General features: G+C 37.2%; 1 protein-coding gene across 10 annotated transcripts in view; it reads right to left on the minus strand.

The window, feature by feature from the left end:
* The window catches only part of PROM1 (prominin 1), a 63,061-nt gene that overhangs the window by 12,120 nt on the left and 28,035 nt on the right, over positions 1 to 22,906 (minus strand). For all 10 annotated transcript variants that reach the window (XM_057426621.1, XM_057426623.1, XM_057426620.1 and 7 more), the window contains 13 exons: positions 17,537 to 17,657; positions 15,272 to 15,335; positions 12,924 to 13,013; positions 11,395 to 11,612; positions 10,909 to 10,983; positions 9,679 to 9,742; positions 7,726 to 7,885; positions 5,550 to 5,702; positions 4,042 to 4,165; positions 3,514 to 3,617; positions 3,113 to 3,197; positions 1,309 to 1,455; positions 992 to 1,063 (listed from right to left, as the gene is read on the minus strand). In XM_057426621.1, the coding sequence (XP_057282604.1) occupies positions 992 to 1,063; positions 1,309 to 1,455; positions 3,113 to 3,197; positions 3,514 to 3,617; positions 4,042 to 4,165; positions 5,550 to 5,702; positions 7,726 to 7,885; positions 9,679 to 9,742; positions 10,909 to 10,983; positions 11,395 to 11,612; positions 12,924 to 13,013; positions 15,272 to 15,335; positions 17,537 to 17,657 (1,477 nt within the window). The remainder of the gene's footprint in view (positions 1 to 991; positions 1,064 to 1,308; positions 1,456 to 3,112; positions 3,198 to 3,513; positions 3,618 to 4,041; positions 4,166 to 5,549; positions 5,703 to 7,725; positions 7,886 to 9,678; positions 9,743 to 10,908; positions 10,984 to 11,394; positions 11,613 to 12,923; positions 13,014 to 15,271; positions 15,336 to 17,536; positions 17,658 to 22,906) is intronic.

Raw genomic sequence — 22,906 nt, forward strand, 5'->3', positions numbered from 1 at the left:
AGCAGCCTAAACCTGACGTGAGTGCACATGTGGCAGAAAAAAGCATTAAGATGTGTGATCCAATTATACGGAGTAGGCACACCAGCGGCCTCTACTGTGCCTTCTTCTCCCTAGAGGAGGGATGGATATCTGATAAATTCCAGACACCATGGTCTCACTCTGCTCTCTGTGTCCCTTAGTGATCCAAGCAACAGTAGCACATATGCAGCATAACTCTTTCTCATACACCACAATGCAGGCATTTCTCTTAGGCCAGTCTCCAACCTCGTGGCCAAACTATGACCCTCATTTTGAAAAACAAATATGAAGCGACCTTGACATTCATACAAACATATTAGCCGAATATTCACTAACTTAACACAGCTGTGTCATTCTGCAGATTCATCTGCAAGCAATGCCGTAGCTGCACCCTCTGACCATTGTCCACATGCCTGCAGGCAAAAAAGCCCTTCAGAGCAAGACAGGATCTCTTTTGTGTGTTCTCCCGTCACACTGGAGCCCAAGTCCTCATTAGAGCTCTTATGAGCTGCCACAGTATTAATTTTATTGCTAATTGCAAAACATTCTGCTCAGTAACTGAAACAAAATTAATTCAAATCATCATCTGCATCACAGTCTAACCTATTTTCTTTTTCCAACTGGGACCCTAAAACATAAACAGCATAAACAGGAAATACTCAGAGTATTCCCCTCATTTCTTAAGCAAACAGTGGAATTCAAGAAATTATACTTCCAAAGCAGAAAATATACTTCCAAAGCAGAAACTCTACAACAGAACAGAAAAATCAGTAATTAGCAATATTTAAAATACAGTTAATATCCAATATTGTTCTTGAAAGCTTTTCCTTATGTGACAATGCATCATGTATATAAGTGTCTGAAGTGCAAGAATACTCCCACAGGAAGTCTAAATGCTTGTCTATGTATTTATACTTACAAAGTATATAAACGATACATTTTATGTATTACTGCATTAGTGAATTAAACTTACCAGCTGGTCTGCTCTTGCTTCTAAGTCATTAGCAAACGACAGAAGATCAACTTTGGTAACACTTTTATTGATCTGAAACAAGATGTGAACAGCAGAAGAAAGAGTGTATGTTGTTACTGCATACAAACTTTGTCTACCCTTTATTTCTTTAAATGTTTGCTGAGCTTAACTTCTGAAGCACTTTTGCTCCATGTTTTGTGATTCTCCAAAACACACCCCTTCACACAAAAGAAGATTTTTCTGTTTTGCCCACTGTTAAAAGAAACATTTCAGTTTATGCTTTGTCCCAGTCAAATCTCGGTTGACTACAGTCTCACCTCTGCCAAATATGCTGCAAAGTTTATTCCTTCTATTCCTGAAGAGCTGAAATTCAAAAGATTCTCCTTCCCAATTTCATCCAGCAGGATGATTTTGCTGAGGTTTATCTGAATATGCTCAATTTTAAGAGCTACATCTTCTGTATACTGAGAGGAAAACAAAATAAAGCATATAAGTGGTTTGTGCCCAGTGTATATTAGTCTATAGATGCCCCTCCCCAAGTATCTTGTTTTTGCTGACTCATCACTTTCATGAAGAAGCACACACTGATTCTTGCTTACATCAGTTGAATTCAATTAACTTTGATGGAATCCACCAGGTAACATTCTTACCTTCCCTGCAATATCCACAGTTTAGTCATGCCATGTTGTAACCTAGCCATGCATCTTTCATACCAATGAATTACTCGCCTTTCATGACATCCATTTAAGCAGGCTTCTCTGAATAGATGTTAGTCCCTCCCAAGTGGAGACCAAGATAAAAGAGAATTCTCTTTCCTCTTCAGGAAATGTTATGTTTAAATATTTAATTTTTAAATTTTATTAAATTAAATTTAAATTTATTTTTTAAAATTTAATATTTATGTTTAAATATTTAATATTTAACCAAGGAAACCTAGAGAATTCAGTATCGCCGCTGTGGCCAGACTGTCCACTCTGTTGGCCATAGGACTAAATGAGACTCCTCTAAATATGTTTAGTGGGAACTAAAGATGACCTGCTTATCATTACCTGAAGTCTTCCTGCATGGCATCCGAATCTAATATGTCACCTTTCCTGCACAGGCCACAGAGCAAAAGATGAGGAATCTGGAAACCTGACTTCCTTTCTAGCCTCTACCGCCTTCCCAGTCTGCTGTGGACACTCAAAATAATCTTCCCTGTTCATTTGGTGTATTATTTGAGGCAGGGTCTGTATCTATCAAGTCTGTGTACAGTGCCTGGCAGAACAGAATATGAATCCCCTAGGGGTTGCTGTAATGAAGATCAGTATTATAGGCAATCCCAGAATTAGTACAGTCATGTGATTATAGAATCATAGAATGATTTGGGTTGGAAGGGACCTTAAAGCTCATCCAGTTCCAGCTGGGCAGGGACACCTTCCACTAGACCAGACTGCTCAAAGAGCTGTCCAATCTGGTCTTAAACACTTCCAGGGATGGGGCAGCCGCAACTTCTTTGGGCAGTCTGTTCTGGTAATTCACTACCCTCACAGTGAATAATATCTGATCTACAGCTACCCCTCTTTCAGCTTAAAACCATTCCCCTTTTTTCTGTCACTACATGCCCTTGTAAAAGTAATGACAATGAAGTCGTGTAATAACACAGACTTTCAAACTGAAAAGATTTTATTTTATCCCAACCCCTTCCCACTGAAATTGGGAACCATTCTTAGGAGCACAGTATATCGTATCCTGGATCAATATAAATCTGACCGAAATCAGAAGAGAACACACTAAGACAGACATTTAACTAAAGAGCAAGACTCTCATTACACACCATAACTAGTCTTTGGAAGATGCTAGACTTGAACCTTCTGTGCAAGTTTCAAAATTAAAATCAACTATATTTTTATTATCATAAAAAAGCATATCAGAGAACCTTCTGTGGTCTACTGAGATGGGCATCTTGTTCGTAAACAGATTCCTTTCTTTCAAATTATCTTGGCCATTTTTTGCCTCCTTACAGGATAAATTGCGTATAAAACCCAAAATCCCACAAACCCCAGACGTGCCATACTGTGTTCAAACACTTCTCCAGCCTTCAGAAGTAATCATGCACTTCCTCATACTTTCTTTACTTACCATACTAATATTTAGGAATTCATTGATATTGAACAGGTGTTCTAGGTGAAGGGAGGTATAAATTCCTTTGTTTTCCTTACAATCACTGTAAAAATAAAAATATATCAGCCTAAAAATCACTTTGAGGACTAAGTGTTAAGAGAATGACTCACAATGTTTTCATATTCTAAGAGAATCCACCCGATGCAAAATATTTTATCAAAGAGTTCAACTAATATCGTTATACATACTGCACTAATACTACCCCTAATAACTCATGCTTTTGCTACTGATTCACTGGAAAATCAGAACGTCTTCTGGAACGTGTACCATTTTTGCATGTGCTTTAAATATCAAGCATGGAAGATATCACAAAACTAATATGCATAAATTGAATTAAATCTTGACCATAACTTTAGTACCTGTACACATTTTCGAAAGTCAAGTTAATATTTGGATTTTTAAACAGTATGCCAGAAAGATAGTTTTTCCAGTGCTGATTTAGTAAGTAGGGAGTATCCAAAACCTAGAAGACAAAATTCAGTAATGTCACTATAATTCTGAGTTTTCAATTAATGAATTTATTCATATGCAATCTTTTGACACGTACGTATAAGCTTATCACCCACTAATGGGAACACAAGCAAACCAGCAAATTCAACCTCTCTGGTGCAGAAAATGAACATTAAAGCTGAACTTCACCAAGAAATGCTGAATTCACCAAAAAAAAAAGTATCTCCACAAGACAACAAACATGCAGTATTTATACTGCAAAGCAAATTAAACAAAGAAAGGATGAATGTCTCTATTCAGTGTGTAACGGGAAATTAAAACCAGATCCAAACTCACTTAAAGTATCCCATAAAAAAATAGTATGTCATACATAACTGACAAAACCATCAGGACTCATGATGATTCCAGTCATTGTTTAATAATGCGAATAATTTTACCTTGAATAAAGTTTTATCTTCAAAGGGTTCACAGACCAGTTTTTCTACATTTCCACCTGTGACAAAAGTGAGCACGACTACAGTCATCAGCACCCAGGAGAAAAGAAAACTGAATCCAACACCACTGAAAGAAAGTAAGTTGAGTAAGTTTTTGCTTTTGAAGAACAAAGTATATATACTTTGGGCAACAGTGAAGCTAACAGTTAGCAGCTACAATATAACAAGTGGTAGACCTTGAAATACTTCTGTTTTCCATATAGGTTTTTGCCCTCTGAAACAACTTAGATGTTTCAGCTCTGTAAAGTCTTCAGCTAAATAACATTTAAAATGCCCGCATCTGCACCAGGTGTGCAAACCCTTTTAAGAATTAAATTTAAAAGCCACAAAAGCATACAATTTTCTTTTTAAAATTCAACTTTCTAGCCTTGTGCTCTCAAAAAAATTTTAGACAAATTTCAGATGCAAGCTTCTCTTGCACCTAGCAGAAACCACTACTAGGAACTTCCAACAGCAACCTCCAAACTCCTAAAGTGGCCAGGGAAAGTCAAGTGTTTCTTGACTCCTTGCATGGCTTTTTTTCTTTTAAGCAATTGCTCAAGTGTACTAAAAGGCTATGAAACCCTCTTTATATTTTCAATTACCTGTTCCCAGTTTTTGCAGTTTCCAAATGGGCTGTGCTTGTTTTAGCTGGATTAGAGATTAATTTTATTCTAAGTAGCTGGTACAGTGCTGTGTTTTGGATTTAGTATGGGAATAAAGTTGATAACACACTGATGTTTTATGTTGTTGCTAAGTAATGCTTACCCTGAATCAAGGACTTTTCAGTTTTCCATGCTCTGCAGTGAGGACGGGCACAAGAAGCCAGGAGGGAGTAGAGACAGGACACCTGATCCAAACTAGCCAAAGGGGTATTCCATACCACAGCACATCATGCCCAGTATATAGACCAGAGGGAGTTGACTGGGAGCCACTGATCGCTGCTCAGGGACAGGCTGGGCATTGGTCAATGGGTGGTGAACAATTGTATTGTGCATCATTTGTTTTCTTTCCTTGGGTTTTATTCCTCTCTATGCCTCTTTTTCATTATAATTGTTATTGTTAGCATTATTTATATACCCCGCCAGTATTAAACTCTCCTGATTCCCCTCCCCCTGCCACCAGGGGCCAGGGGGCATGAGTGAGCTATTTTGTGGTACTTAGTTGCTGCCTGGGGTTAAAAAACAACATTACACAGAAATATTATCAGCTACAGCACTCGCCTTAGAACAGCAGATTCAGAGATTTTGTCCTTCAGCTATAATCCTTAATGAAAGAGAACCCAAAATTCCCAAGACCCTCAGTGGAAGTACATGAGATCAGTACTTATTTTTGTTCTGATTTTTTTCCAGCACATACACATAGAAAGCATCAATTCTTTTCATGCACATGCCCTTCAAAAAAAAAAAATTAGTAAAAACAACCTTCTACAGGTACCTTCCTTTTATCTTTCACCAATAAGTGAAACTTACGCCATGAGGAAGTTTCCTCCAGTGTTGGAGATGCAGCCTCTGGTTGTTGGAGAAGCATGTTTATCATAACCACAGGTGCCACACAGCAATCCAAGACAATAGAAGATCAGAATCAGGACCACCATGCAGCACAGGATGAGACAACCCAGCCACCTAAGGAATAAAACCCAAAGCGTTTGGTTATTAGCATGCAAAGAATACACCAAAGACCTGCAGAATATGTAAGGCAATACTATATTCCCAACTGGCCCACTCATAGTTCTGTTTGAGCAACAAATATTAGCAAAAATGGTTTTCCTGTACTTGCATATATTTTGGGACAGAACATGATTACTGTTGGATAATAGACAGCTGTTCCCGAAGGACTGGGGAACAAACATCACAGGAACATGGTGCTCCCATCCCATTACTGCAGGTGAACTGTACTGCTCTAAAGTGCGCCAAGTGGAGCAAATAATGAGTCGGAGGAGGCAGATGCTCAAACAGTAATTTATTCAAGAAACAATGGAGAGGTTTATGACTGTACACTCACCATTGGTCATGAAGTACATAACTCTTACTGTAAGGCTTACTACTTTTTGCACACAGTGTGACAGGACTGTAATAGTACGTAAGAGTATTTAAGGCTATTAATACCTAGCTTTATGTTGTCAGTGCTGGAATGCTTTCACTGTATGGAGCATTTAACAGAACTTGATCAGAAGGGAGATACTGAATAGGAATTAAACCTTCATTTTTATTAATTAAATCCCATAATAGTTCTATCTGCCCACATATTTGGAGCACACCCGTTTATTCACACATTTTGTATTTCATTCTAGCCTTTCAACTCCTCCCAATTCCCTCTGCTGCTCCTTTCCCCTTTTGTTCCCTTTTTCCTAGCTTATATTTCTTAAGTTCCCTTTTCTCTTCCCTGTACCTCTGTAGAGGGAAAGTGGGAACCAGAAAAAGGAATATCATAATGAATATGCGCAGTCAAAACAGAAAGAAAAACATTAATGCTGACAGGCACATTTGTAAAGGAATACTTATTAAGAACAATTCATCTGTAATTAAGGAAGAGACAGACAGAAAACAATCTGGACAGCAACAAGCTTTGGTTTCACTTGTACTTGGAAATACTACTAGGTCAGGTTCAACAAGAATGGGTATTTAAGTGCCATGCAAATAAGATATTTCTCCACTTCTTTGAATCCAAATACAAGATTCACAGAGGCATACTGCAGCAGAACAAAGCAATGCATTTATTTGGTTAAATGTAATTTGAGCTTCAAAGAAAATACTAATAAATTTGACACATCAAGGCTCACCACAAAAAATTGCCTGACAAAGAATGGGTTAAAGATTATAGATTGCAATTAAGGTTCAGTCTGCTTATTTTGATTTAAAATTGCATTAATGCCATCAGCACGCATTCTGCAGCAGTGGAACTGATTATGACACAAAGATAGAAACAATCATTGATTACGGGAACAACTGAAGTTTCAAAATGTATGGAGAACTTGATGAGCTTGAGGACTGAAATGACTAGATCTGGACAAAGTTAAATAGTATGAAATAAAAAGCTTTATGCTTCAAACTGTGAGATTATTAATTATAGGAGTCGCACAAGTCTCAAATAAGAAGCATATGGAATATGCTTTTTTCTCAAGGTACAATTAACCTAAGCATTCACAAGGACAAGTACTACACCAGCAGGAACAACCACGGGTGCATGAAGATTTGTAAGGTGTGCAGCAGAATCCCTACTACTCTCTAGAGTAGAAAGGGTGAAATAAAAACAGATTAGCAAGGCCTCTACATTCCCATGCTCTTACAATTTAGCTGCAAACTCAGCAAAACTAAGCCCTAAATAAGAAATCACCCTGGCATTATGAAAAAATCCCTTCTTTTATGTATTATACCTTTGACATCTACCTACATCTATCCTTCCTGAAAAAGACCTGAAGGCCTACACAGTAGGAACTACCTCTTGCTCTGTAGTGAAACAGCACCAGTTGTTGATTAGCTGCAGTTTTGATTTTTACCAAAATGCCAGTAACAAACAAATGCCTCATATCATCTTTGTTTTGAGGTGTTCATCGTTAATATTTTAATTGCTTTTACAGAACATTAAAATATTACAAAGTATTACCAACAGGTAGCAATTCACTCTTGATTTACTTCCTGCACATACCGGTAGAAATCGTACTGCTCCACTACTGGAAAATAATCTTGAACGTATGCTTCACTTTGTGTAAGATAAATTGTCAGATCTGCCAAAATCTTCTGAACAGGGAGGGTTTTTGCGAAGGTAGTGATATTTGAACCAATGGATTCCAGCACGTTTTTGATATCTAAAAGAACATAGTGTGCTATTACAGATTTCATAGAAGAAATTTTCTTTCCATATATGCATTATAAAAAGCTATTAAGCCATTTGCCACATGAAACAAGCAAGTCAGGAAAACAAGCATGAGGAAGAGACAAGCAGCAACAAAAAACATTGAGCTTCAAAGTAACACAATGGCATTTTAAAACACACATTTTATTTTTAGCATTTAATTTAATGATGAAAGATGTAGATGTCAAGCCAGAGTTCTCTCTTTCCTTTTGTTATAATTACTGTGTCACTTCTAATCTAGCCATCTTAAATATTGCTTTTCATGCAATATTGCATACGGTAACACTGAGCAAGACAATTAGCCGCTAAGTTTACAGAGGACATGATCGAGATCTATTTAAATTCCATCCCTTGGGAATACAACAGTGAGAAAGAAATTAGACTGCCTATATTGAGAATCTATATTGGTTATTTTCAACCTTCTTAACAAAGATTACGTAAATAAATTCATTCTAATTAGTTAGCAACACTCTTGAGATAATGATCAACTAAGCCACTTTCCCCCCTCAAATTAAGAATGAATATGCTACCCTAAGCTTACAGTTTCGGTACACACTATTTAGATACACAAAGCCATGATTAATTTACTTATTATACATATTTTCTATTTGTAAAATGCAGTTTCTATTCACTTTTCCCCATCCTTCAACTTGGAGCGTACTTGAAACAGCAGGACCTATAAACTATAGGTTGCTATTTGGCAGTAGGCAACAGTCTCTCTCAAACAACTGGACAAATTTTTGGCTGTTTGTTCAGATGCTTACTCTTCTAAATTCAACCAGATTCCATAACACTCTTATTTTGAAAGTCTACAAATAAATGCCTTTTTTTTTTTTTTTCCCCTAGCAAGCCTAGGTTATTTGCTTTGTAATTCAAACTCAATTTTTATAAAACCAAACTCCCAGCAATTTATAAATAGATAAATCAAGATGGCTTGTCTGTGTTTATGTATCAGCAGATACTGACAATGAGTAAGTCTGCACTGTATTTCCTAATGAAAAGCATAATACAACTTTTAGCTCGGTTCAGGCAAGTTCACACAGTATCCTCTGGTTGTATATATACTGTGTTTCATTTTGCCCAGGAGGGGGAAAAATAGAAAGAAAAACTTACAAGGAACAGCTGTTTATATATGCAGAACAGGTCCACAATGCAAGAACAAAAATTAAAACAGATTAGTATACACACACTATACTACATTTTATTCAAATGTCAAGTGTCCAGGTACCATCAGAGAGTAACAATGTGTCATGGTTTAAAAACCAGGAACATAGTGTAAACCCAAGTACCAAAATAATTAAAAGAGACATTTAAATTATCCGTAAGGCTTAATTTTACCTCCCCTTTGCCATCCACTACATTTTAATACAGCAGCACGCAGGTTCAGTTTTTTTAACACCACACTCCTAAGTATGTTACAGGCACACTGGTCAAGGAAAATGAGCTCTTCAACCAAAAAAAGATAAAGCTTCAGTGTGACTTTGAACAGTAAAAAGCCTAACAAATAAAACTCCTCCATAAAATACCATATGCTCCATTTTTAGATTCAATTTTTGATCCTCATTAACACATAGTGGCTTTCTATGGGATTTTTGTGTTGCCAAATTAAAAAAAATACCCCAAATTTTACATTTCCATTTTCATGCTCTTTAGCTCAGAAGATATATTATCGGTAAAACAAAACAAAAACATCAGTAAGTTTCATTGACATTAAACAATCAAAATTAAAAGACAGTTTGTCCTCACCTGATAAAATATTCCGCGTTTGATTCACCACTAAGTCTGGAGTATCATTAAATGCCGCATAACCCTAAAAGTTGAAAAAACTGTAATAAATTTCTCACTGTTAAATTATTTACTGCATTATTGCTTTTCTACAAGAAGTAAAACTATACACATTCTAAAATGTTTGTGGTGATACCATCAAAAATACGTTTTTACTGCTGCCCATTATAAAAGGTCAAAACAAAACAGGAACTTAATTCTATTGCAGATTCAGTTTGCTCTCCAAGATATTCCTTGGGAAAAAAAATATCTGAATTTAAATACACATGCATCAGTCACATCTCAGACTTTATAGCACTGTTGCCTGTCAGATCTATCTGCTATAAAACTGAGAATGCACATATGATGACGCATTAAGTGAAAGGAGCTGCTGTGCACCAGTCAGTGCCTCCTCTTTGCAAGCGTGTGTCTTCTTAAAATGAAATGCATGTTACAAACAACAAAATCCAACTGACTTTGAAGACTCTGTTAATGCTTTCTTTAGTGAGAAAGGGAAAGAAAGAGTCTAAACCATACAGACCAAGCTCAGTAGCTCATCTGGACAGAAAGAAGCTGCCACTGCAGTGGATATTTGAAGTTTTACTTCCCGCAGACCTGATCAACTTCAGAAGCAGGCAAGGTTCTAAGTCCCCTTTACATAGCCTTTGATTTCAGAAAGTGCCTGCTATTCCTAGAAAACATTTTCAGATTGCTAGATTTTTAAATTGCTCAAACTAAGCCATTTTTTATAGGTGAAAATCATTATGTTTTGCAACACAAACAGTAATCCTATTAGGTCCATTGCACCAGATTTAATACCAAATATTTACATGAAGAATTTGGAAGACATACTTCAAAATAGCTGGAATACAATAAAAATAATTAGGAAAGTGTGGACTTTTCTTTAGTTCGAAGCAAAAAATACAGAGCACACCAGCAGATCCATGTTTCTGCCTTTTTGTTTCTTAAGGATTGTTCTGTCAAGCATTAAATTAGCAATACATTTTTGATCTATAGTACGCTTGAGATATAAAGCACTACATTCATACTTTCAAATCTTGGCCAAACAGTGGAATAATGAGAAATATCCACCATGAGGCAGGATGAGGCAGGAACAAGAGAATTCTGCATGAGAAAGCCTAGGAAAAACAAGTGATATGCAAGTAACCCAGTTCATTAATTAACAGTTTACTAGCCTGTCAAGAAACATACCTTTTGAACCAGACTAGAAAGGTCTATTTTAAGGACATCATTGACCTTCGCAAGCTGTGAGCTCACTCCCGGCAACTAGAAAGCAAAAAGCATTCTTGACTCACATCAAAATAGTAAACTCGTTAATTTAGTAAACATCACAAAGGTAGGAGAGACGGTAAAGAAACTAGAAACTTGATTTGTAGAATTTTTGTAGCACACTCCCAAAACCTTTGCTGTACAGCAGCAAAGCTTAACCTTAGCATTTTTGGGAGGACATACTATTTCACTGCCCAGAGCAGCACTTTAATGTAACTGCTTGACACACATTTTATCCTCTTCTACACAGAAGAGGAAAACAGTGACTAGAATTACCTAGAAACACAGAATATGGGAAGGTCATTTATCTCACCAGTGACAGCACATACCAAGCCATTAACATGCAGAGATACTATTGGGCTTATTCAAGGCAATCACACTGTAGGACTCTGAAAAACATTCTCTTACCCCACTAAAATTGGCGTTGATGTTCAGTTGATTTAGTGAATTCCTGATGATATTGCAAGTTGAGGCAGCCTGAGTTGCAGAGCATGCAGAATCATTGAGGGTGTTGCTTAGGTGCATTTTAACATCTGTCAAGTTTGCATGGAGCCTCTCTGTTCCCTCCTGCAAAACCTCTACAGAGACGCTCACATTTTCCAGTGCTTCCTTTGTTTCTCTGATGGCTGCAAGGATATGAAATTTCAAAAAATCCCTCTAGTCAGAAACCATGCTATAGATACAGATATGAAGAGGAAGCGCACATGCATGAATGCTTTATTCTTAATAATATTGATTCAAATAACTCTGACTCCCTCCCAGAAAAACCCTCTAGCATATAATATGTATTTATTGCACATAAAAATGCATCACTTGTATCTTCTTACAAACAAATATGCTCAGGCTACTTTTATTGAGATTCCCAGATTACACTCTTCTACCCTTTCCCTACCTCTCCTTACTCAGTGGTTTCAACAAAAAACTCTAACACTTAGTCACTAGAAATTAGAAGAAAGCCCATACCCACAAAACAGTATTTTCAGTATTTTGTTTATAATCCAACTCACAAAATATAGAGTTGCAAGACAAAAAGGAAAGAGTTTGTGTTGCATCAACCAAGCATTAATGAATGTTCAACACTGTCTGAGCTTTAGATTTCATCCCAATCATCCAATCAGATGAAGTAACCCAAAAAACAAAACACTGAACAGGTGTTTAGTAGACAAAAAAACCACACACATATAACTAAAAATACACAAGTTACAAAAATAGTGCACTTCACACAACACAAGGTTTTATTGGGTTTTTTACCTTTGATAGCCCTTTCCACTTTGACTTCAAGACAAACAAAAGAAATAAATCAAAAAAGGACAATGACGACAAGCAAATGGGAAAGAATTCATGGGTAAAAAAACCCAAAAGTAACTCAGATTCATGGATGCCTTTTTCTCTATAAGCTGTGCCTGACTCCTGAAAAAAAGCCTTAGATAGAAAAAGGAGTAAAGGAATATCTTCTTTGAAAGGAGACAGAACTAAGCATGAGGAATGCTAAACACAAAGACACAATGAAGAAATTACAGACAGCATCTCATAATAAGCTTGGCAGTGTACAGGATGAGGCCATCACATGTTCCTGACCTATTAAAAACTAACCTGCTGACCTACGGACACTCTTAAAGCACAGCTTTCCTAGTCCCCCTTACATTCAATGGAAAAGAATAACAACCTAAAGCAGGGGATTTGGATTTCATCTCTTCAATGACTGCTGAAACTAGGTTATCAACAATAGCACATAAATCTTGATTTAATTTTAAAATGCATTTATAAACCTTAAAATACCAGAAATCCTCAGTTTAAAAGAAGCTTCAAGGCATATAGAAAAATGGTAAGCTGAACCATGGTACTGCATAAAGTCATCCCATACTTCTGCACTAGAAAGACGATGCCCGTTTTACCATGGCAACAGAATATGAATATAACAACATGTACATCTTTACCTCCTGCCATTGTCAGAGCTGCATCAAGTGCGGGACGTACTTCCTTTCCCAGCTGTTCTTGAACTCTGCTTCCAAGCAAAGGTCCAACATCTGTAGCATGGAGAGATTAAAAAACAAACAAACAAAACATTATACATTAGTTCAATTCAAAATACCTCTTAGTATAGGTGCTGTCAGACTTAAAGTATAAATAGATAATTAAAATTTCTCTAAGGCCTGACAATCAGAACTTAGTGACAGAAGATACTGCAGGAACACAGTTCTCCTTTAGCTAGCTATAGACCTAAGAACAAAAGCAGTAAATCAAAATATGGCAGAGAATATTCACTAGCACTTGACCGTACAGATAAAAACACAATCATTTCAAACTCAAGATTTCATTGCATTTACTACTTTTTTTTGGACATTTTTCCCCACGATCTAGTCCAACATCTGGACAGGAATTTTATGGCATATTCTTTTGCTACACGCTGTATCTTTGTAGCGTAAGAGAAAACGGATTCTTTTCCTTTCTCCTGCTCCTCGTGTACTCAGCAATGTCAAGGTCACCTGCAACACAGATCTGCCAAGTCACCTCCACTGAAATCCCTTAAGCGTGTTAAGCACGCATCTCTAGTCCCTGTGCCCTCATACAGTGCATGCAGCACTGATGCTCACAGTGCTGGCTGCATGCTTACCCATAGCTATCCCCACCTCCAAACCCTCCTGCTCACAAACAGAAATGAAGCTTAAATGACAAATAAACACCAAGTAGAGTTTGGTGAAGCATCTTAATTTTACACATCGTTTCGGTAGTTGCTGGGTGCCCTCCATTTCCAGATCATGGTAAACAGCTCTTGAGTTTTTTGCTGTTGATGAGATGGGAATACTGTGTGGTACAGAACCATCCATTACTGTCAGCACTGTCATATCTGGCTCGGGATGAGAATTTTTATCAAGCAGAAAACACTTTTCAGCACTTCCTTACGGTGGGCAAACCAAAATCATCTACATTTCTCTTGAGATTTATGCTACTGTTGATTCCCTTAGAATGAAATCCTTTTGTCCCCAGGTATCACACACTTAATTCTGCTATTTCACAAAAATAAAAGCTAACTTTATTTATTGATGAGACTCTCATCACAGATCCCCCTAAGTCGCTATTAGCTACTGTATTAAACTGGCACTGAGAATGAATAAATATTTGAAATTTCAGTTTAGAATAGCTGAGAAGTTACAAGCTCCTGGAAATGCAGATGTCAATTTATTAGTTTTATAGAACTAAAGATGACACACCTTTTTTTTCAGACCAGGGTGTTCCTGCCTAGGATTAAGTAAGAAGACTGGTTAGCTACAACTGCTATTAATACTTTTTAAAGCACATTCAGTGGGCTTCAGTAGCTTCAAATAAGACACACTGGCCTCAGGGTATGCCTGAGGTAGGCTGGCTGCCTTGAAAACTGCCTTTAAAACACATTTTAAGACTAGACAGAAGCACGGATTCTTGGCATGATAAACCAATTTAGGTTAAGTGGCACACTGCCACAATTGCATACTCTGATCCCAGTAACAATCCTGTTAAAAATTGGTTTTGGCATTCCTGTATTTCACTTCAGTTTGAAATGCAGACACATTTATTAATGCCCACTAACAACGTATCTTGAATTCTAACCTGCACTGCATGTGGTCAGCCCTTTCTGTATCAGTTCTGGAAAGTGATGTTTAGGTTGAAAAAGTAAAAATAAAGAAATCAATTGTTTGGTTGCTTCTGTTTTGCCAAAAGCTTTAAAAGGTAACACCTTGTACTGTAACTGCACTGAAGGGGAAAGTGTAGTTGTCCTATTTCAAGTGCTACCTCCTGCTCTTCAACTGCTCATTCTGAAATGGTAAATACGTTAAGCAGCTTTAAAAAGAAGATAAGCTTATACCTCAGCTTCTAACTGAGTAGAGGACAAAGATATAATAACAAAATAAACAGAGATCTCTCACACCACCAAAAGGGCTAGTAGCTCTGTTCCTTGACATTTGGCTCCACAGTTAAAAACTGGTGACTAATAGTCTAAAAAAGCATTAAGTCTATGTGGTTATGTAACTATAAAAATGGAAAATAAAATAGTAGCCTGACTTACTGTATAAGCAATTTAATAAAATACTATTATTTCAGGAAGTAATAGGCATTATATCAGCTCCAAGACATTTTATGTGAAAAGAATTTTCAGCTTTAGTCTCATTTATCACTGAGACTAGTGCTTCTGTCTGAAAACCCCATTCTCATAAACAAATTTCACTTTGCATTATGAGGTATTTGCATCATCTTACTGAAGTCTTTAAATACACATCGCTAACCCCTTTTAATTCAAAGTACTTACTATTTAGGTCAGAGAGTGCTTTATCCTTAGTTGTGTTGTACTGGCTCACCAAGTAGTCAATTTGCTGAAAAGATGTTAAAAAACATGTTGAAAGAGCTGGAAAAAAGTAATTCTTTTAAATAATGAGTCAAACTGCTCTTCTGAAACAATCAAAATATTTGTGCAAACCCTCAAAATCCTGGCGCTCTACTGTTTTCTACCTTTCTTGGCAGAGCTACACATTATAAAAGATGTATTTAATTGGAAAATCTATTGGAACATCTCTGGGGTAAACGATTCAGCTTATAAGTGTTCAGTAGCAGGAACCATGTTCTTATGAAGTCAGTCAGCCCAATGAAGTTTTGCATGTCTTCACCTCTGTCATTTTATTTTCTAGTGTCATTAGGTCCTCCTTCATGGAGACACGTGGCAAGTTAACGGGGTGGCAATTTTTAGGCAATTCACCAACCAAACTGACTTTTATCTGGGCAGCCTCTCAGAGCTTAACTTGCAGAAAGGAGCTGGCTGCTCTCTCTCAGTACAAATGGTTTTCCTAACTCCCAGTTGGCCCAGTTCAGTCACAACTTCAGGTCTACCAAGACACCTTAACAATAGAAACCAGCAACTTAGTTACCACCAGACCCTGGCTTTGGACAAGAGGCTATAAAAGAACCATCCCAAATGATTCTTTTGAAACAACATTAAATAACCTTCAACTGATTTCTGCATGTTTAAAATAACGTATTACAAATCCTACCCCAAATGAGTTAAAATAATGTAAAGTAACACCTTGACAAATGGGTTTACAATTTTAAATGTGGACCAATCTGGCAGTCTCATGTTTTCTGTGGAGTAAAGAAAAAAAAACCAATACAAAACAACAGACAATAAAGCACCCTTAACCAACCTATTGATCATACAGCAGTGGATGTAATTAAAATACAAACTGTGAGTCAGACCTCCTTTCCCTAAAAAGGAGAAAAAAAAATCTTACTACTAAGGCTGTAAGTATATTTTTATTTGTTTGTCTTCCTAGGGTAACCTAAGGACTAAGAGTTTGCAGGGCTAGAGGTTTTTCATTGTTTCCAGCAGTGTCACAGATTAAAGGTAATTCTGTATAACTAATGGTGTTATCACTCAATACTCATAGTCCGCAAATCTTCTATGACATGAACTCTTAACATGGGACTTCTTTTTCCAAATCCTCTTATATGCTGTACACCTCATACCAATGAGTCAAGAACATCAGTCAGGATTTCAGAGCTTTACAGCCAATTAGTTGGATTCCACAACTTTTTGCAAGAAGCTGAAGTCCTTCTCCTATCCGCAAGAAATTCTTACGTGTGTGTGTGTGAGATATTTATGTACCTTGTCTGAGAAAGTGACTTAGGCAGATGTCTCCTGTTCTCGTACAGTTCTGTCAGCAGAAAACCAGCCCAGAGTTACTGTCACTGGGATACTATCATACTCATGAATCCCTCATAATTGTGGGGATGCCAGCTACTTCCAATTTATCAGCCATGTGGGATTAAAACAGATCAATTAAATTTAATTCATTAAAATGAATGAAAGCCAAGGTAATAGGACTGTTAGACTTTTTTCTTCCTAACCAATAAAGAACTGGAATTTGCACATGAGAAAGTTTACAAGTCTTCCTTGCTAGAATTTAATTTTTGCTTTCAGTGCAAAAAGGATATGCAGAGGACTGCTTCTGGGGCTCTAAGGAAAGCCTGAATGCAGAAAAGAGGCAGTATTTCCTGTTTGGTATGGCATAGTATGACACTGCTTTAAAGAAAAAGCAGTCAAAAATACTTCTGGAAAAGAAATTACTGTAGCTCAGTCCCAGAGCACATATAAGTCAGCCCTTAATACAAGGAAACAGGAAAGAGCAACAAGAAATCCAAGTTTTCACACAGTATCTTTTTTATACGTATTCCTTTTAAAACCGTATTTTCCCAAATGAGTCACCTTCTGTTAGTGATCTACACTAGTTCAGTAGGAGGAAAAGGGCCTACAAGCATCATCATTGCATATCCCAGGAATACAGCTCAGAAGCTGCTCAAAGAATGCTAATCCATCAGGATAACTCCCAAACATTTACTGCTGTGTGAAAACATCTTACCTTGCATCATTTACTCTACTTCATGAGACTGACACACAAAGAATAAGCAAAATACTGCAGGTGTGATTTATACTGTATAGAAAGAAACAATTATTTTCTGCAGCACTTCTTTCTTACACCTCTTCCCTCCCATCCCCATTCCCCATAGAGAAAAAATTCTTTACCGCTGGAGTGTCATTAAGGAAAATTTTCAGATCTTTGAAATTACTGTTAACCAGTTTCTTTGCTCCTCGGACTTGGTTAGTTAAATGCTGGTTGGCAGCATATGCACAGAGCACTCCAACACTACAAAAAATACAGATAATGGGTATTTATTATTGTACAGAACAAAAAAATCACAGCAAATAAAAGGTAAACATTATCAAAATAAAGGGCTTCATAAATTTACATATTCTCTTTTTCTTCTCACATGCACCATGAGGCAGGAGTAGAAGAATTTGCCATAAGGGCTGATATTGTACTACTGATAAAAAAAAAAAAACAGAAAGGAAAAAAGCAAAGTTAACCCAAAGTCTTCCGAAGTCAGTTACTTATCCATTTGCACTGATTCTGTCAGAAAACAGCCTAGGCAAATTAGAGGGGACTTTGAAATGTTAGGCTCTTTTACAAGTACCATTAACCCTCATACAGCTACAAGAAAATGCTCCTAGTTAACTGTGAAAAGGAATATTTTACACTTGAGAACTTCAGCAACATTTACTCATAATGGCCCAAATTATTTACACAACTGCATAGATCTTTTAAAAGCACTTGAATAGTCACTAAAATAATATATGAGGATTTCCCGATGGAAAGTGCGCTAGACATCCAGTCAGCACTGCTGATTATTTTCTATTTGATCACTCCCCACTGTGAAATTCTAATTACAGCCCAGAAGATCTGCACAAACAGTAAGTAAAAAGGCAATTAAAAGTCCCATAAGTGGCTTCAAAAGCTCTCTTAGTGTACATGATCCTTAAGTTTTTGTTTAGTTCAGGTGTAAAACAGACTTAAACAGAAGAATGACTTTTTGTTTTTAAACATCTCACACTAACAGCTAACCTTTCAGATAGCACCGGATAAATTAAGAGAGACCATCAGAGTGGCAATATCCTCAAAAGCAGGCTGTGCCCAGCACTGACTTCCCACAGATTTAACTTGTGAGCAGCACAGATCCACTCAACACACAGGCACGAAATAATCCCCAAAGGGCAGAGACTGACTAGAAGCTGCAGTCAGGTGCATCACAGGCAATTCCTGGATGGAACATTTATTCAGCCTCTTACTTTGCATTGGAGCTCAGTACTAGAGAGGCAGCACTCTGAGAAGCCATCACAAAAATCCAAGCCAAAGGAGAAGGGAGTCACTAATGAAACTGTACTCTTCCCAGACTGATAATTTTCCTGAGTTGGAGTGTGAAGACCACTAGTAGTAAATACTACTGTTTTTAAATAAGGCTTAAAGAAAAACCCATACCAGGCTCCATACAGGACAAAATACATATGGTAAGTATAATTCTTGATCCAAATGTATGTTCAAAGAAAGCCATAATACAGCCACACAAATGAGAAATGAGATGGTGGAAAGCAAATGGGGACATAAAATGACACAATTTATGTATTTTACCAGGGCAAGACAGGTGAAAGCACCCTGATGATGCTTGTCTCCTCTTACCAGTGATCCAAAAACCAAATCTTCATCTTTACTTTGCCTACTTTAGCTTCCTAAAGACTTGTTCTCCCTGTAAAACTGGTCAAGTACAAGAATTTTTGCTGCTCTGAGAAATAAATACTCTCAGTTGGAAAACTGAGTTCAAAGCACGAGACAGGGAAAGATGGCAAGGCCATATGCTACAGGTGCTGGTCTACTAGGGTTTTTTCACTAACGTTTTTCTCAACATCCAAAAACATTCAGAACAGGATGACAGAGTTGGAGATAAAGAGATTGCTCCTCTACCCAAGATTTCAATTACATATTCAGAACTGGCTATTAACTGCCTTCTCAGAAGTCACTAATGAATGAAGGGACACCAACATTTTTCTTGCTACTTATTTAACTAACAGCAAATGGCATAGTTTAATTTTCACTATGACCAACATTCAAGCAGCCAATCATTGGCTACTGTCCATGGAATGAGAACTCTGAATGCACCCAAGAAACTGAGTAACTTTCAACCCAAACCACTGTACGATTCCATGATAAGCAGAAGTAAGCAGTTTCATTTTAGACACATGCAATAGACTATTTCTTCTACAGTTATAAATGGTAATTGTTTTTAAAACTTTTTTTTTTTTTAATATCAGAAGACAAACTGTTTCAAGCTATCAAGAAAAGTAAACATTTTTCTATTGCTCTGAGGTTTGGAGTCTGTAACAACATCCTTGTTCTTCGGCCAGCCAGCATTTTTATGTCCTTTCAATGTTATGCTCACAGAGCAGAAAGGTCAATTGGAAGCTAACAAAACAGTACTTTGTAAGACTTGAGCACGATCATTTTTCTTTTCAGTCTTCTAAATGGAAGGAGTGGGAAGAAACAAGACAGCAGAGATGCTTTAAGCAGACAATTGCAGCTACATTCCAAATATAACTAAACAAACACACAATGTGAGAAAGGAAGAAATCTATTATGTAGCTGAGGCTTCAGCCAACATTCAGTAAGCAGCTACAAGGAGAAAGTCATAAAGCAGTAATAAAAAGGACATGCTTTTTTTTTGTAACAGATTAGAGAACTGTTGAAACAGTCTCTTCAGGAGTCAGATATTCCACCCTCAATTTCTTGTCAGGTTTCACAGGCTGATACAAATGTTACTAAACCAGTTGCAGGAAGGGGACCCAAGCTTTCCCTTTAGCTGTGCTTGCAAAAAATTTCAAGTCACAGAATAGAAACAGATTTACGTTGAAAAAATGTCACCTCCTCACTGCTAGCTAATGAATTCAAGACAATAATGGTCCACAGATTTCTGTACCAACTTTTTCACCAATTCTTTCACATAACGTTGATTCCCAGTTTCTGAAAAAGCATTACCAATCTCACAAAGCCAAGAGGACTCCTATGAAGCCTGCATGAGGTACTTACCACAATAACAAGTATAATTCCCTTCCTTCAGACTTGGCTTTCCTTAGCTTCATATATAACAACATTCACAATTCCAAGAAAGAGCTTTTAACACAAGCTCTCTTGGGAAGGACAAAAAACTTGGCTATGTGCCAAGTCTATCCAATAGCCATGACAGTTTCTACCACCACTATTAAATTTGGTATTTTTGGTATTCAGTGTACACTTTCTTAAAAATCAAATGTCCCTTCCTTGCCTCTACAATATAGAGGAATTGATGAAATTATATTTCTTTCCCATTTCTCTGCCCCTAAACTCTTAACCTTTGAAGAAAAACATGTAATTGTTTTAATAATAAATATGGAATGTCAAACTTACCCAGCTATCTATTTGATACATTATATACATTATTTCTACATCCTGTGCTCTTCAGCAATAGAATCCTACTTTGTTGGACAACATTCACGTATAAAAGCTGTGAATTACCAAAGACTCTGAATGTATTTTTGACTCTATCGAAAGAAATATTTCAAGCACAAAATAGGTGTACTGGATAATGACACACTTAAGGCCTATTTACTTTAAGATGAACAACTGTGCATGTTATAACAAGTCTTCTGACTTGTTTCTTATACCTCTGCCTTGAGGAAAGCATAATTCCCATGTATACCTCACCTTCACAGAGCAGATCTAAGATCTAGCAGATCTTTTAATAAAAAAATATGCCATCTTTATATATTATTTACACATCATTCCAGTAAACTTGGTATTAAAACCTCATCCTAATTACCAGAGCACTATATCACTGGAAAAGTAAGAAGAAATGTTCTTTGTGATTATATCTAGTAGCTGAAATCTTCCAAAATCTACATTAACAGCATACATATGTAAGTCAGTTCGAATCTGCATGCTGGCACACAGAAAAGTCACCCATAACATACATTTAGATGATAAACCTGAAGAAGTACATCCCCTAGAAAACCTTCCCATTCCTTCCAGCACCTTCCTTGTTTTGCTGGGGCAATGGCTACCAACAAGACTGTCCTTTCAAGTTTAAGCATAGTTGTTAGAAAGCTGATATGGGCTTAAACAGATCCAAGCACAGCATCTTCTTTCCCTTGTGAAAGAAGATCCAGGAAGGACAGCAGAATCCTGCTTTATACAGAGGTGTACTGGAGACCAAGAGCACTCAATCAGACTGAGGTCGGTAATACTAGCTTTTAAAGCCCTATCTTGCCTTACACAGCACTCACAGCATTAGAGACTTAGCCAAGGAGTCATATGAGATTATCTTCACCTGTGAAACCTGCAGACAGAGCTCAGGCCAACACCTCCCTTTGGGTAAGCATCTGATACTCCTGATGTCTTACACAAGAAGGAAAAGAAAGGGTGAGTTAAAGAGGCAGTTTCCCTGCTCCTGGAAAGCATGTTACTATGGATCACTGATCTGCCAGTCATGACCTGAGAAGGAACATTTGCCAGTGCTGGGATATGGTTAATATCACTAGAATAGCTGGCAGCAAACACACAAGTTAGAGAGAACAACTGGGAGGACAATCTCTTAGTTTCTCAGCTGGCATGCAACATTCCTCAGCCATTATAACCAGGTTAGCATTCTACAAGCTGGTGTAAAGATAGCTGGCAAGCTCTGTGAGCCAACTTCAGTTTTGGCATGCCAAGAGGTAATTTAATAACTTACTCTGACTTCATTGTCCTATGAAGAACTTTTGTCCCATCATCATAGCAGGAATGCACTATCACCCACAACACCATTTGGCTTCCTGTTCTTTAGAATACTGAAGTGTCATGTTTGTTAATGATGGCTGGGAGAAGAGAATGTATTCTCATCTCATATCAGCACGGCCTACATTTGAGCATAGGCAAGGTCTCAATTTGTCAGGACAAACAGTAGTAAAAAGAAAAAAAATCTAGATTACACTGAAGTGACAAAGTAAATCCCATCTGACTGAACAGTCATACAGTATAGAGCAAAACTCGATTTTTTAATATATAAAAAAGTCATGAAATAAGGAGAGGAGGCAAGTGAAAATATGAAGAAGTTGAAGGAAAATAAAAAGCTTGAAGCAAACAATGTATTTTGAAAACATCTAAAGGAAAAAGAAAAGTCTTGACTGCAGTCCCTCATCACCCGTTAACACACCCAGCTCAGGAGTATGTATGCTCTTAACACCAATAATGGAAAAAGAGCTCCAGACTCCACAAATTTACAGTGAGTGCATGCATGGTTTAAACAACTCAGTGTCCCAAAGTAAACTGTTGTTTTGAACTAATGAGAAAATCTCAAGTACGACAAATAGTAAAGGAAGTCCCACAATTGCTTTTCTCACCCCTACTACTCTATCAACAGCAAAGCATTATGTTGTACCTCAGATTCTCAACAGGATGGTAACTGAACATAGGACATAGTATCTTATGTTCATAAATTCAATGTAACATTCTGAAATTGCCATTTTAAGACTGGCAAAAACTTCATTTGCCAA

The sequence above is a fragment of the Pezoporus wallicus genome, unplaced genomic scaffold (genome assembly GCF_028554395.1).
Source record: "Pezoporus wallicus isolate ANWC-B61680 ecotype Strahan unplaced genomic scaffold, APGP_CSIRO_Pwel_v1 scaffold_13239, whole genome shotgun sequence".
Classification (NCBI taxonomy): Eukaryota; Metazoa; Chordata; class Aves; order Psittaciformes; family Psittacidae; genus Pezoporus; species Pezoporus wallicus.